General features: G+C 43.9%; 1 protein-coding gene across 1 annotated transcript in view; it reads left to right on the top strand.

Annotated features, from left to right (window-relative positions):
• The window catches only part of LRRC63 (leucine rich repeat containing 63), a 50,953-nt gene extending 35,557 nt beyond the window's left edge, over positions 1-15,396 (top strand). The window contains exons 8-10 of the mRNA XM_074961041.1: positions 7,364-7,447; positions 10,367-10,606; positions 11,533-15,396. Of these exons, the coding sequence (XP_074817142.1) occupies positions 7,364-7,447; positions 10,367-10,606; positions 11,533-11,716 (508 nt within the window). The 3' untranslated portion in view covers positions 11,717-15,396. The remainder of the gene's footprint in view (positions 1-7,363; positions 7,448-10,366; positions 10,607-11,532) is intronic.
• Positions 15,397-15,976: the final 580 nt, after the last annotated feature.

Below are 15,976 nucleotides of genomic sequence, written 5' to 3'. Positions count from 1 at the left end.
ACCCCGGGGACATGTCACAGTGGTGCAGCAAGCAGACTGAAATGCACAGCTTGTTGTTCTGAATGAAATTTGCACTTCATACACTGGTGCCGAGATTTTAAGTGGGTTGGCTGAATACAGTAAAAAAAAAAAGTTGCACTTTTGTTATTTTCTGTTTGCTTATTTTGGGAAAGGGAAATAGGAGCAGAAAGGCATAAAAATGGATGAGAGCGATGCAGTTGCAAAGTTAGAGCTGTACAGACTGCAGGTAGCAGAAAAAGAGAGAGACTATGAGTATCAGTTGAGAATGAAAATATCCCCATTGACATGCTTATTGGGAATGATTTTTTCCATGTAGTTTCTCAAGAAGGAATATTATGGTGGGACCCCAGAGGAAAAGGGTAAAGTCCCAGGAAGTGCTGGAGGAAAGGGAGCAATTCTCTATGATTCCTCTGCAGCAAAGGGAACCAGCATGCTTCCAAGTGTGGGTGGAGTTGAGACTGTCTCCTGCACTGCAGCTGAAGGCAGCACCTCAACAGGAAAGGAGGGGGTGGGGGCGGAGTGCCTGTCACTGACAGAACTGTTTCAGCTGTTAGCTGCCAGCCCTTTGAAGCTGAACAAAGGCCAGATCCTGCTCTAGTGAGCATAGAGAGATGTGTCCTAGAGGGAGGCCCAGAGAAGGGAAATAAGGAAAAGATTTCTGTAGGAAATAGGCAACCTTGTAAACATATTGTGTCAGTGCACAGTGCAGTGTACCATAGCTAGGTATCCCAGTGTGCAACCCGCCACCATCCCATGCACTGTCTTTTGGGAAGTTTTGGCAATGCATGGTGGGGAAAAAATGAGTCATGAGGGGTAACAGGTAGCAAGGGGTCAACTTTCCAGTGTGCAATTTTCTCCATCCCATAATGTCACGCATAGCCCATAATTTTCACAGCTTTTTAAAAAATCCCATGAATCTGCACAGCCCTTCTCACTGTCCACCATCTCTGACCGAAGCATGGAATCTGCACATCTCTGCACTATTGTCGTAAGCATTGCAATCACAGAACACATGCCGATCCTCCAGTATTTGCAGAGCCGCAAGAAGAACTGAATCAGCAGGGAACATCACAATTTTATGGAGGACAGATTGCTGTGGGACACAGCAAGAATCAGTTCAAGTGTTTTGGTGGCATTCATGGAGCAGCTGCAGATGGTGGAGCACTGCTTCTGGGCCCAAGAAACAAGCACTGACTGGTGGGATCGCATCGTAATTCGGGCTGATGATGAGCAGTGGCTGCAGAGCTTTCGGATGTGCCAGGCCACGTTTCTGGATCTGTGGGCTGAGCTTGCTCCAGCCCTCCAGCGCAGGGACACCAGAATGAGTGCCACACTGAGAGCGAAGAAGCAAGCTGACTGATTACCAGTCAGTGGGTAATCATTTTGGAGTTAGAAAATTGACTGTTGGGGCAATTGTCATGCAAGTGTGCAAGACCACCTTGCCACTCAACTGAAAGGACTACTTTTTTCTGGTTATGCAAGTATTGGTGGATCACTGGGGACGTTTCACCAACGTCAGTGTTGGCTGGTCAGGAAAGAGCATGATTCTCATATCTTTAAGAACATAAGATTGTTCATAAATCTACAAGCAGGGACTTTCTTTTAGCACCGGCTGATTACCATTAGCAATATTGAAATGCCAATAGTGATCCTGGGGGACCCAGCCTATACCTTGCTCCTCTGGACATGAAGCCATACACCGGCCATCTTGACAGCACCAAGGAAAGATTCAGCCACTGACTCAGCAAATGCAAAATGACAGTTGAGTATGCTTTCAGTAGATTGAATGGATGCTGGCAATGCTTACTCACAAGATTGGATTTCAGTGAAAAAAATATCCTAGTGGTTACAGCTGCCTGCTGTGTCTTTCATAATATCTGTGATGCCAAGGGGGGAAGTTGCCTTTGGGGTGGAGGGAAGAGGTAGAGTCTGCTGAGTTTGAACAGTCAGGCACAAGGGTGATTACAAGAGCTCAAATGGAGCTATATGGCTCAGAGTGGTTTGAAAGAGTACTTTAACAGTGAGCCACAGTCATGCATTGTGATGTACTGTGCTCTGCCTGGCTCTGCAGTGTGGGGACCTGTTAGGAATTGTGGGTGCTTGCTGTACATTTATGATTATTACACTGTTTGTCACTGATTCTGAGTTTTGTGTCACACTGTACGGAAACCAGTAAGTGGTTGCTTTGAGTACTGCTAGGGACTCTGCATATGTTCTGAACTAATAAAGATGAATTATTCTCCAAATAATAGAATTTGAGTAACAAAACCAGTACAAAGAAAAATCTGTGCAATTTAAAAGCAAATACATTAAAAACTTACTAAATTAATAGAACAGAACTTAACAGGGGGAAAGAACGTTCATGTCCATTTTAGCTACACATACAGCAACTGGAGCTTCCATAGGTCAGTGCTTGTGAAGCTGTGGTTGTTTGTCTCCCGGGGTGGAGTGGTAGGGTAGGGATGTGGCCACAGAGGCCACGTGGAACGCTGGGGGAAAGAGAAGTAGGGAGGTGCTACAATTGAGTTCTCCAGACACTGCAAAGGGAAGTGAGCTGGGATTGTTGCATCAGTAGGTCCACAAGAGTTTGCAGCATCTGTGTTTGCTGCGGGAGAAGCCCCATTATATCCTAGTGCATCTCCCTTTTCCTGTTGCGACTCCTGGGCCTTTCTCCTATCTGCTCTTTCCTTCTCCATACAGTCTGTGATATTCACCCTCCAGGCACTCTGCTCACAGTCTGATGCTGCCCTGGCTTGCAGCATCTCACTGAACATGTTATCCTGAGTCCTTTTCTTTCTCCTTCTTATCTGACTCAGGCATTCCATCAGTGTGGAGGGGGAAACCCCTCAAAGCTACAATGGCAGCAGCTACAGACAAAACACACAGAGGTACTAGTGTCAATATAGTCACAAAAGAAAGTGAACATTAAGGTTCAGAACTCCCTTCCCTCACTCCCCTAAAGTTTTAAACCAGACATGCTTATTGCCACTTCTGCTTCAGAGTGCTTGTGCATGGCACCACTCACAGCACCAAAAAGGGTGAGCATGGCCCGCCTGGGGTGAGGGAAATGAGACAGGAATTGCTCAGTTGTATAAAGAGTATATGGCAATGGCACTGAACAGTGGCACCATTGTCCACAGGTGGTCGTGATTTTAGCTGATATCTCACTCCTGAGAGTAATAAAGGCACAGAGAGCACAGCTGCTGCTGACTTCCTGAAGCTGCTCAGGCCCATATGCTGCTGGCCTGTTAACTTGGGCAGGCATCATTGCAGTAATCACTGACTGGCCTGGGAAAAAATCCTACCTCAGAGGAAGAAATAAGGCTGCCCTCCTAGAAATCTTTAGGAGAGGATTGCAGGGTACCTCCATGAAAGTTTCATCAAGATCTCTCTGGAGGATTCAAGGGACACCCCTGCGTACATAAACAAACTGTTTCACATGGTCCACCCTGCCTAACTGTACAGGGAAATGAAAAGCGCATAAACAATTCTACTTCTCTTTGTAGTACCACTACCTCTTCTAGTATGACTAAATTTAATGAAAAGTCGATAGCTGTGTCGTGTTAAGTTGGGGGCTTCATTAATACATCACTGTAATGGGAAATACATTTACACACTTATCCAAGGTTCCTTCCCCTGCATTGGGCTTACCTGTGCTCAACTGCCAGGACTCACTGGTCTGCAATCAAATCTCAAACAGGTTCTGGACCGTGGCATAGCTGCACCCCCACAGTTGCATATCTCCCACCCTTCTCCTCCTCTTCCTCCTCACTGTTCACGCCAGAGACCCGTGACGGGCTCCTCAAAGGCATCCAAGGTTGTCTACGGGTGTTGGGGTGTCTACCAAGTATGACATGAAGGTCTTTGTAAAAACGGCAGGTCTGAGGCTTGGCACTGGATCAACTGTTGGCCTCCCTGGCCTTATGGTATTCCTGCCACACTCTGCTTTCATGCAGCACTGCTGCTGATCCCTGCCATACCACTTCTCCTGCATCCCCTGTGCAACCTGCTTGTAGGTGTCCACATTTTTATGGCTAGCCTGTAGCTGCGCCTGCATAGCCTCTTTTCCCCACAGCCCTAGGAGATCCAACACCTCCTGTCTACTCCAAGCCAGAGCATCTCTGGAGCATGTAGCTGGCATGGTCAGTTGGGCAGCTGCATACAACAATGGAGAGCTGGTAGGTGTGCTTACCAAGCTGGACAATCATGAAAAGGTATTTCAAAAACTCACAGGACTTTAGAGGGTCAGGAGGCCTTCAGGTCTCCAGACCCCTGAGCAGTAGAGTTCACAATTGTGACTAGAGTGGTCAGTGTCAGGCATTATGGGATAGCTGCAGGAGGACTGTTAGGGTTGACATAAGTAATGCAGTGTCTACACTTGTGGTTCGTCAACCCCAGTATGTTACCATGGCTCAACGCTGCTTGGGGAAGTGGTGTTACTACATCGCTGTAATGGGGCACTTACACTCGGTGGGAGACAAATTTAAGTGTAGACATATGCGCAACTAGGTCGATGCAAGGCGAGATTGACCTAGCTTTGTAGTGAAGGCCAGGTCACAGCCAGGTGACAATCTTGAAATTTTTATATATTTACATATAACCTCTTTTCTCTCGGCACGGCCCCTTTAAGTGATCTGTAGCTCTTCCTTCTTTGGTATTGTCCTTGTTAGTTCTGGATATATCTTAAGGAATTCTGTAACTCAACCACTACTCTTCTGGCAAATGTATTTATTGGGCTTAATTGAGAAGACAGGGCACAGAAAGTGAAAGAAAGACACACAACTAATTTCCATTGATCAACAATAGTCAAAAATAATGCTCTTCTCTACTCCTGAAATGATTGCTTTGTAAACCATTTAACATTAAGTTCCCTAAAACACAGCTTACAGGTGGCTGGGAAAGGAAAGAACATTTGATATCTTGCAAAACAAATGATTCATTACAATATGGGAAGAACTGCCGTAGAAGTGAAACCAAGCAACCTAATTGCCTGACAAGGAGCTGGAGAATTTTAATAATATATTTACTGGATGCAAAGTAGTAGTGTGCATTCACTGAAATTGGCAGGATGCATTGTTATATTTATGCTATATAAAGATATGTACAAAGCTGTGGATCTTCTGTAGATCCACCATCCTTGGGCCCTTCCCCATAAGATAGGCAATAAACCAAACTTCAGATCATGGTTTTCCCAACCTTCCTGTGCTCACTTTGCTTTTTCAGTTGTATGTACCCCTTTTCCTCTACACTTCATCTTTCATATCTAGTTTGTAAGCTCTAGCTCTTACTATGTAGTTGCACAGTGCCTGACCTTGATTGAGGCCTCAGTTCTATGTTAGTACTCATGTCGCACTGGCTGGAGTGACTGTTGACCGAGAGTGCCAACCTCAGGGAAGACTGTCAAAAAGCAGGGCAGACGCCCCAAACTGGTTGTCTGTTCTATAATTAGATTTCACCAACCCAGTAACAAGTGTGAACTCCTAAAGCACTATAACAGTCTTATCATGGAGTCAAAGACCGTGGCCTGGGGCATTCCAATCTGTCTTGCCAAGCAGGCAAGCTGGACTATGTGACAGATTGTCACTTTACACCAAAATCACAACAATATTCAGGTTACTTCCAGTGTCAAAGGACCAGTCTCTTACTCAAAGGACCACGTCAATTGTACTCCGATCTCAAACCAAGGCAATCCTGTAATAAAACAAAGTTTTATTTAAAAAAAAGAGTTATTTACAAGGTTAAAACAAGAAACATACACACACAAATGAGTTACAGTCTTGGATTTAATAAGGTAATATACGCTTCTATAATAAGCAGCTCTATATATGCTTTAGGACTGACCCATGCCAAGCAGCATGGGGATCGCTTGCTTATGTTTAGGAATACTTGCCTTTCAGAGTCCAGATGCATAAAGATCCAGTTTCTCCTTGTCAGGGATTTTTATCCCCTTCTCCCCAGAGCCCACACTGATAGAACAAGTGTCGGCGCCTGATTCCTCTTTATGTGAGTGGGGACGTCCATCAACAATCTTTGTCCTTTTGATGTCTTACAATGGCTCATTTGGTTTCAAAGGCCCTCTTGTCTGAAGGAGTCACACTTTTCCTTAGTTAATACTTCTTTCCTGTTTGAGGCCAGTTCTGCACTACAGACCTATGTCCATATAACTGCATCGCTCAGGAACGTGAAAAATCCATACCCCTGAGTGACGTAGTATACTGACCTTAACCCCTGTGTAGAGCACGCTATGTCAACGGGAGAGCTTAACAGGGAGATGCAGCATTTTAAGTGTAGACCTGCCCTGAGTTACACAATAGCAGATGTTTACAGTGCAAACACTCAATATAATTTTATACCATGGGCTACAGAGGTTATAAGTGAGATCAATACATGCAGCATCCTACACTGTTCATAGGGTCTAAACACCAAACACATTCTTACAACTCTAATATTTATCTTAACAATACTAACACCCAAGTAAGTCAGACTGGTTTCCAGCTATGTATTTGTTAGTGTTCAGTGAGGCCCTGGGCCTTCGCATGAGCTGGCACCTGGTCTGCCAGCATCACAATTAGTAACGAATAGTCCTGGAGGATAATATTTTCACAATTTCTAGAGGTCTCTAATGGAGCCACTGTTTGGGCTTATTCTACTCCTTGCATTGGCCTGTCAAATGCACACCCTATCAGGTCTGTCTCTGTGTGGCTCCTTGAACCTCTTGCCAGCAGTGGCAGTAGAGTTGGCTGATTGTCTGCTGCTATTGTGTACCATTTGCTGGCTTCACTCAACTGACTCCTCTGAGGATTTGCAGAATATAGGAGTTGAGTACACTTTGGGACTCTTAACCTACCAGTATTTCAACCTCTCTCTCTCTCTCTCTCTTGCTCTCTCTGGGTGGGGATTTTGGCGCGCACACACACACACACACACACACCCCCAAGGAAGCGTGGGGGGAGGAATCCTGTTAGGAATAAATTCATAATGCAGCGATTTCATTCGTAATATTGCTTTATATTGTCAGCACTACATTAGCTTCTGTGCATGGAGCTATTTCTAATTTTGGGGTGACACTATATCTTAGTGGAATGTTTTCTGTTTTCTGCTCATTTTTGACCAACATCAACCTAAGAAATGGATGGTCTTGAAAGGACTTGTTCCCTTCCAGAAACCTGTCTGTCCAGTGAGAGTAAATCAGTCTTTTAAAACTCATAACAGTTAACACTGATAGCAGCTGCCCCATCACAGATTTTATAGGTGGATATAAATGAGATATATACATCAGTTAGCATAGATCAATGTATTTAAATAGTTCTTCTGTAATGTACTGTGTTTTCTCTTTTTTCAGGCTGTTTTTATTACCATATCTTAGTTATCTGGATGTTTCCTACAATGATATTAGTGTTATCCCTCATGAAATCAGGAATCTCAGGTACTGATATATAATATACACTGGAACCAGACCTATGTGTAAAATATTGTGAGCCTATTAGGAAGTCGATTGTTAATAAATCTGGAGTAACGCCACTGATGTCCATGGATTTACTCTGGATTTGCACCGGTATAACAGAGATCGCAATCTGGCCCACTGCCCTGTAATAGGGGTCTGATTTTTAAAATTAAATGCATGTCCAACTGCTTAAATATCATGATTATGCTTGTAAATCAGGTAACTTCACACAAATTATGATCATTTGTTAATTGTGCCCATATGCATGTGCACTTGCCTAATTTGCACGCATGATCATTGTAATTGTATGCCCTCAAATCATGTAAACCACACTGTCATTCCCAGAACGTGCAAATGAAGGTGTGATTGCAATGTGGGCAGGCATACCTGCTCTAGCTTTAATCCGGCTAGCACATGTAACAATGGTAGTGACGATGTGGGAGCAGGGGCTTTAGCATGGGCACCAGAGGACATACCCGGGATCCCCTTGTACACTGATTGCTAGCCTGTTCTCCCACTTCTTCACTACTATTATTACACATTAGCTAGGTTAAAGCTAGCACAGGTATGTCTACCCATGCCACAATTACACCTTCACTTGCAGTGTAGACATACCCTCAGTGTGTTTGTGTGTGGTAGACAGGGGAGGTTAATACTTTGGCCTTAAGGGAATGATACAGTAGAAATTTTGTGATAGACTGAAAAGGTTTTTCTGAAAAAAACATGGAATTAATGTACCTTTTAGAATTACGGTTAACACCTTTGAGGTATATTGTATTAAAAGCAATTGTATTTGTGTTATTGTGGCATTGCATGTACCTTCTCTAGTAGGGATGGGGATGCTAATATACTTCTTCCATTATAAACCCTTTGAAGCCACCCTCTGGAGAGGTGCACATAAAGCAGTTCAGAGTGGATTCTCCAGGCACCAACAGACAGAGAAAGGGTTTTTGAATAAACAGCCTGGTTTTAAACTGGCTCATGATCTTCTTCCTGATCCAGCAAATGGACAGGACCATTGGTCCAGGGAGGGCCCCACTCCTTTAGGGCAGTGGCTCTCAACCTTTTCAGACTATGGTACTGGTTTCAGGAGTTTGATTTGTCTTGTGTACCCCCAAATTTCACCTCACTTAAAATCTATTTGACTATAAAATCAGACGTAAAAATACACAACTGTCACAGCACATTATTACTGAACAATTACTTACTTTCTCATTTTACCATATAATTATAAAATAAATCAATTGGAATATAAATATTGTACTTACTTTTCAGCATATAATATATAGAGCAGTATAAATAAGTCATTGTCTGTATGAAATTTTAGCTTGTACTGATTTCGGTAGTGTTTTTATGTAGCCTGTTGTAAAACTAAGCAAATATCAAGATAAGTTGATGTACCCCTAGAATACCACTGCATACCCCCAGGGGTATACGTACCCCTGGTTGAGAACCACTGCTCTAGGGAAAGGTTGGAAGACAGGGCCCACTGAGGCCTATATGACTGTTGGCATGGTCTCAGCTGAAGCTGTGATGAATTTGTTTCTAAAAGGAAACCCTTAGTATGGGGTGTTGAAGGACTGCTCCTTCCAGAGCCCATGTTAGGGCTGGGGTGAAGACTAGTCAGTTTATTAGTATGTGTGTAGATTCTTTTATTGTTTTAATATGGTTTTTTTTGTAATGCTTTGTACCTTAAGGATAAAGTAGGTTTGTGTAGGAAGTGCTGTATGACATAGGCACTGACTCCGTGGGTGCTCCGGGGCTGGAGCACCCATGGGGAAAAATTAGTGGGTGCTCTGCACCCACCAGCAGCCAAGCTCCCCCCCCCCACCCGACCTACTCCTCTTCCCCCTCCCCTGAGCGCGTTGCGTCCCTACTCCTCCACCTACCTCCCAGTGCTTCCCGCCTTGCTGTCGCCAAACAGCTGGAGGGGGAGGAGTGGGAACATGGTGCGCTCAGCGGAGGAGGTGGGGAAGAGGCGGGGCCAGGGTGGGGATTTGGGGAAGGAGTCAGAATAGGGGCAGGGAGGGGGCGGAGTTGGGGCAGGGACTTTGGGGAGGGGGTTGGAATGGAGGCGGGGCGCAGGCAGGGCAGGAGTGGAGTCGGGGCGAGGGCGGGGGGGGGTCGAACACCCACTGGCAGGAGCAGAAGTCGGCACTTATACTGTATGATGCCTTATAACAATTACACCTGTTAACCATCCCTAATGAGAAAGCATGTAGGTGCCATTGGGCAACTTGTCTGTGTTGGTAGTAACACAGTGAAAGCAGGGAACTGTGCAGCCTGGAGATACTCCAGTCAGAAGGGAGAGAAATATGGATCTCTGCCCAGGACAGGTGATGACTGGGGGAGCTGGTAACTTGAGAATGGTTGCCCTTGCTGGACTGTAAAGGGGGAATACAGGTGCAGTTGCCCTAAACTGTGACACTATGAAAGAGGAATTTTTTCCCAGAAAGAGTTAATCTGTCGCTGTTTTTGGTGAGGAAGTTTGTCGGAATATCAGCAGCTGTTTATATGAGCAGAAGGAGGGCAGATATAGAAGTATACTTACATGTTAATAAGCAGGAGTGTGAAGTTAAGAACACACACACTTAACATTAAGTTTTTGAGAAATCTGATGATGGCCTATGTGTGTGTTTGGACACCTGTCTTAAGCTTTCAGTTGGATACACACACAATCCCTTATTTCCAGTTGCACTAGTTGTTTAAATTGTACTTCAGAAAATAACTGCATCATTGAATCAACACTTAAAATGTATTATTTTTTAAAACTTAGCCTTTTATACATACAGATACATGTGCCATCTAGGTGCAGTAACTCAGCAAGTGGGAAGTAGGATATGTATACAATTATAGCTGAGATGAATTGTGTACATAATTTGGTGGTCTTTAAAATTACAGGGCACTGGAATACCTGAATGTTGAAGGAAATCAGCTGTGTGCTTTGCCTTGTGAGGTTTTGAAGCTTCCCGTGAAACTCCTTAACACAGAAAATAATTTAATGCATCCCTTTTTATGGAAAGAAAACAGCCAGAACCAGCCACAGAGACTTACTGATCTGGCTGCCCTTTACTTCTCCAGAAACCACATATGGCAAAGATATACTGAGATCTCAAAGGATATTCAAGAAATATTAAACAAGTAAGTGACAGAAATCTCTAGCTGACACTCTGGCTTCCATGGGAGTTTTGGATACACAAGAAATGTACCAATGGCCCCTAATCACTTATTCTGGCAATGTCAGAAGGACACCGGCTTTAGACCTGGTAATGTATACTTTCTCCATCATGAAACCACCTTTGTAGATCACCACTGTAGGAGCTCCATGCCATACATTGTGAGCCACAGAATAAGTTAAGAGAAGTTATTGACATCTTCACATTAAACTAAAATAATGCTGATCAATAATAGTGCAGTTACTTATTGGTCAATATATAACAATTCCCATGCAGGTATACTCAGCTATGTATCTGAATGCATACCAGGCCTATGTATTTTTGATAATATATGGAACTGTACATTTAATCAAGTTCATCAAACATGTGCCAATTATTGCTTTGATCCATTTAAATAGCTTAACTAGTTCTGTACTGTCACCTATCACCATTGTATATTCCAGCCAAAAATGTTTGCTGCATCGTCATGTTGAGGTTGTGCACTGAACCAGTCTGTTCAAGAGAGAGCTGTGAGCTTCAGAACAATCTAAGTTGAAAAAAATACCAGCTCAATTTCTGGGAGTGGCAGAGCTATCCCCACCCCTGCACTGCATCTCTCTATTTTCACTTTGTCTGCCTCAGACTTCCACTTGTCCTCCTTCCCCACTGGAGCCATATAAGTATAACTACACCCTTAGGGCTAGAGTAATTACCCCCTTGGAATAGAGAGCAGCCTACACCACAATGTAGTTCCGGAAGTGCAGGAACCCTCCACAACCATCAGTCTCAAAATCAATCTGAGGCCAGCTAGATCCCTTAATTTCTAGTTGAAGATGCAGAAAGTGAACTGGAATGTACTGTGTGTGTATAGTCATGTGCGATGTTTCTGACTCATTTTTCTCTCCATCTTAGCTGTAGAGTCTGTGACTGCTGCAAAGGACCCTTGTATGGTCAAGGACTTCGTCTCATTCGATCTTGCAGGAACATATTTAGATTCCGCAAACTTCCTTTTCTCTTTAATGCCTGCTCACCATCCTGTTACAGCAGGTTCATGTCTCAGACTGACTCTCAGACTCGAATGCTTTATGGAAATTGATCTGGGTTGCAACAGAGAAACCGGTGATATAATGCAGTTAAGAAATATGAGGGTTTTTAGGTCATGTTGTACAAGAAAATAGCTTGTGATACTGGAGTGTTTGGGATCACTTTCTCTGTGCAATTATCATATCCTCCTTAAAGTGCTTTCTGGCCTAAATGTTCTATTTTTACTTGGAAAGGAGTCTTTGCCTGTTTAGGTTTGTTCGGGATCACTCACTAGCCTTCTCGGAAGGATTTTAAGAACTGTTTGTGCTTAGCTATTAAGACATGACAAGTTCTATACAAATAGCTTAAATCCACAATTCATAACTTGTTTATGTTTCATTAGACACCAGTGAATAATTGAATCAACAATATAGCAGGCCAAATTCATCGCAGTATAAGCCAAGTGAAGTTTATAAATTGTACCACCGATGATTTTGGCCCCATACTTCCTGAAGTAATAATTCGTAGAAGAGAATTTTTTAATCCTCTTTCACTGTACCAATAGTATACCATATTATAAATTGGTTCTTAACATGGTTTAAAATTGGACAACAAAGTTTGTATCCCTGTAACACAACATTAACACCATTCTATAACGTTGTCCTAAAACCTTGTTCAAGCCCTGCTAGAGGAGTAGTCTTGAACATGGTTCTAATTCAATGTTCAGTTCCACAAACACATGCCATTGGCCTTGGAGTGAAATTGACCCATGTGCAGAGAGCCAATGCAAGCCCTTTGCAGCACTTGAGATCTGCTTAAGCCCTCAAAACAAAGCTTAAGTAGGATTTAAATGATGCATAGGACTTGGTGTTGGTCCTCTGCACAAGTCACTTTCAGCCTTAGTACTTACTGCTGCAAAGAGTTCCATTCACATACACGGGACTACTTGTGATAGTAAGCACTGTGTCCAGGAGTAAGTATTTGCAAGTTCAGGCTCTAGCGTGGGTCATACCTTTCCAGGAACCATGTCACTGTGCTGTGACACTGGGTATATTCACACAGCACTGGTAGACAGAAATGTGTTAGCTCTGCTCAGAGGGGGTAGATGGGATGGTTGTACTTAGGTGGCTGTCATGAGCCATCTTCTGCTGTATAGCAGCCACACTGCTATTTTTAGCGTGCTAGCTCAAGCAGAGGTAATGTGTCTGTCTACCTGTTCTGGGAAGCACCATCCCAACTGCTGTGTAGACATATCCACAGTTCCCAGAGGAGTAGTGTGGCTGTAGCAGCCTGGTTTTGATTTGAATTGAACATGATTAAACTATACTAGTAAAACTGCTTTTTTCCACTGGTATAAAAAGTGGTTTAAAGTGCTACACTATCTGCCACATACAAAACACTAATTTGGCTATTAGTAATTGTTAAATGGCACAGCTACAAAAAGGTGCCTCTTGAACATGTCTTCAACCCAGACTTAATATACTGTTGATAATCCAGGTGCAGAGTTTATATGGGGGCTAAGATTCTCAAAAACAACTAATGATTTTTTGGATAACCAACTGGAGACACCTCCAGGAGGCCTGATTTTTCAGAAAGTGCTGAGCAGTCACTCTGAAAATCAGACCTCAGTAAATTGTCTCAAGTTGGCACCCAAAATCACTAGTTGCTTTTGGAAATCTTAGCTGTAGTGCATATTTTATTACAAACAGCTTTGACAAAGGAAATTCACGCTAAAGTGAAGTTTGCTAGATAGTGTTCTCATTTATTTGAACACGAGACAGACGCCAATAAGCTAATGTCTGGCTGATTATAGGTATGTATATTTTTGTATAGTCCTTAATTTTTTTTTAATGTCAAAATCCAAGATAGGAGCTTGCCAAAGGAACCCTGTAATTTGTATTTAAAGGATGTTTGGGCTATGTCTGCTTTTAATAACATTTATATAATGTGACATTGTCAAATACAAAACATTGGTTGGTGGAAAATGTTTAATAAAAAATTAAACTTGGGGGGCCGAAGAAAAATTTGCTCTGCAAATTTCAAAAGATTATTTATCAGATTTCCTAAGTAGGAAGTCTGAATTTCTTCACCCTCAGTTGCCAGTTTTGATTTGATGGGCTTGGGCTTGCTCTCCTTAAAATGACTAGTAGCAGCAGCAGCAGCCCCCAATAGGAACACAAGATTTTGGTGGCATCTGTAGAGAGATCTTTTATGGCTGATGTCTTTCCAACAAATCTCCTCTATTTCAGAGAAGTATAGTCACAGCAGAAATGCTCATAGTTCAGCATTTCGCTTGTTTGAAGTTGTGTTAGTGTATTTATCCCACACAAGTCATGAAGGAATTAATGTGGGCCTTAGACCAATTTTAACCCACGTGGTTGTAACTGGAGAGTGAGCCAGACATAATTAGAGAAGAAGCCGAATTGGGGAAGGAGCTGGGTTGTGGTTATTAGAAAGGGAAGGAACCCACAGTAGAAGAATGCTGCAGGAGGAGAAAAAGTAAGTCTGCAGTCACTCTCTGGCATTAGAGAGACTAGGACAGTTGAGGAGTAAGCCCTGGGATCCTTGCCTGTGTGTAGAGAAGGCTGGTATGTGGCCAAGAGAGACAGGGAGCAGCCACGGGGGTGGAGCTGGTTCTAGAGGTATGCCATGAAAGAAAGCAGCAGCTGGTCTTCTAAGAAGAGAGTCCTGGGAGTCAATCAATCAGGGAATACAGCAGGGTAACTGAAAGAGGGATGAAAGGTCAAGCCCAAGGAAGGCAGAAGTGGGGTTAAATTTTAATTGTGGGTTTGGGATTTTGTTGGGGGATTCCGGGTGAGGGCCCTGAAAGTAGGAATAACCTAGAGAGGTAGTAGGAGAGAAAGCATGAGTGAGACATGGGAGGAAGAAATCTAAGGTCTGGTCTGCACTAAGACCTATGTTGGTATAACTACATCACTCAGGGGTGTGAAAAATATAGCGACATAGTTATACCGACCTAACCACCTCTGTTGACAACACAATGTTGGTGGGAGAGCTTCTTCCATCAATGTAGCTACCACCTCTCAGGGAGGTGGATTAACTACACCCACAAGAGAGTTCTCTTCTGTCAGCTTATAGCATCTTGATTAAAGTGTTACAGCAGCGCAAGTGCACCAGTGCAGCATTTTAAGTGTAGACGTGCCCTAAGGAGGTGACAGCAAGAAGTTTGGGGCTGTGAACTTTGCCAGTCTGTCCTTTGGTCCCTGGACTAGAGCCCAGTGGAGTAGGAGGGCTGGGTTTCCCTACTAGCCACTGGTAAGGTGGTGTGAAGCCCTAAGAAGGGGCCAGGGATGATGGAAAGCCCTGAAAGAAAGGTGTGAGGACTACAGGATTCTGAGGACTGAAGATTTTTTTGTCAGCATATTTGAACTCGTATTTGTTGGACGTTGTTACCCCAAAAGGGGTGAGACTAAACTGACCTGTACACCGGGGAAATTCTGCACCTAAAAATTCTGCAAAATTCTGTATATTTTATTTGTCAAAATAACATAATATAATCATGCCCGTTCAATTATTTTGGTAATTTATTTCAAAATACCTATCGACAAGTATGTCTAACAATACAGACAACAAAAAAGATTCAGGAAATGGTTTTGACAGATAGATTCCTTACTAGGCCTATTAATACAGAACTTTGAGTAATAATTCATTTAAACTGCAATACAGAAATGTATTTCCAGAACCCTCAGAAGCAGTGCAAAGGCTTGGGGGAGTCAGGGATAATGGAGGAGCTGAGGGAGAGGGAAGTAAGTGCTGGGAGTGAACCTGGAGGGTTGTTGGGTGGGGGTGGGAGAAGTATAGAACAGTGTTTTGTTTTGGTTTTTTGGGGGGGAGGCATTGTCAGGGAGTTGGGAGCCTCCCCCATGCAGACCCTGGATGACTGAATGGGAGTGCTTAGCAGTCAGGTACATCTGCTCCTGTGCCCATGTGTCCCTGCACCCCCATCTCAGCCACCCTTTCTCCCTCCATCCCATGTGTCCCTGCACCCCCACTAAGCTTCCCTTCTCCCCATGTGTCTCTGCACCCCCCCGTCAGCCACCACCCCATCCCTATGTGGCCCTGCCTCTATGCCCCCCATCTCCATGTGTCCCTGCACCCCCAGTCCCATTCAGCCCCCCAGTCTTTGTGACCCACCCCAGCAACCCTGTGTGCCCTGCTCTGTCTCCCACCCCCTCAATATCATATGCCTCCTCACCTGGCCCCTCGGGCAGGGCGCTCTGAGGAACACAGCCACTCCTCCTCCCATTGGTTGCTGGCTGCTACAGTGAGCCAGCTGCTTTCTGTTCTGGTGCCACAGCAGCCCCTGCTGGGT

Source organism: Natator depressus, chromosome 1 (genome assembly GCF_965152275.1).
Source record: "Natator depressus isolate rNatDep1 chromosome 1, rNatDep2.hap1, whole genome shotgun sequence".
Taxonomy (NCBI): domain Eukaryota; kingdom Metazoa; phylum Chordata; order Testudines; family Cheloniidae; genus Natator; species Natator depressus.
The sequence above is the reverse complement of the archived record's forward strand: the minus strand, read 5'-3'. Positions and strand labels throughout refer to the sequence as shown.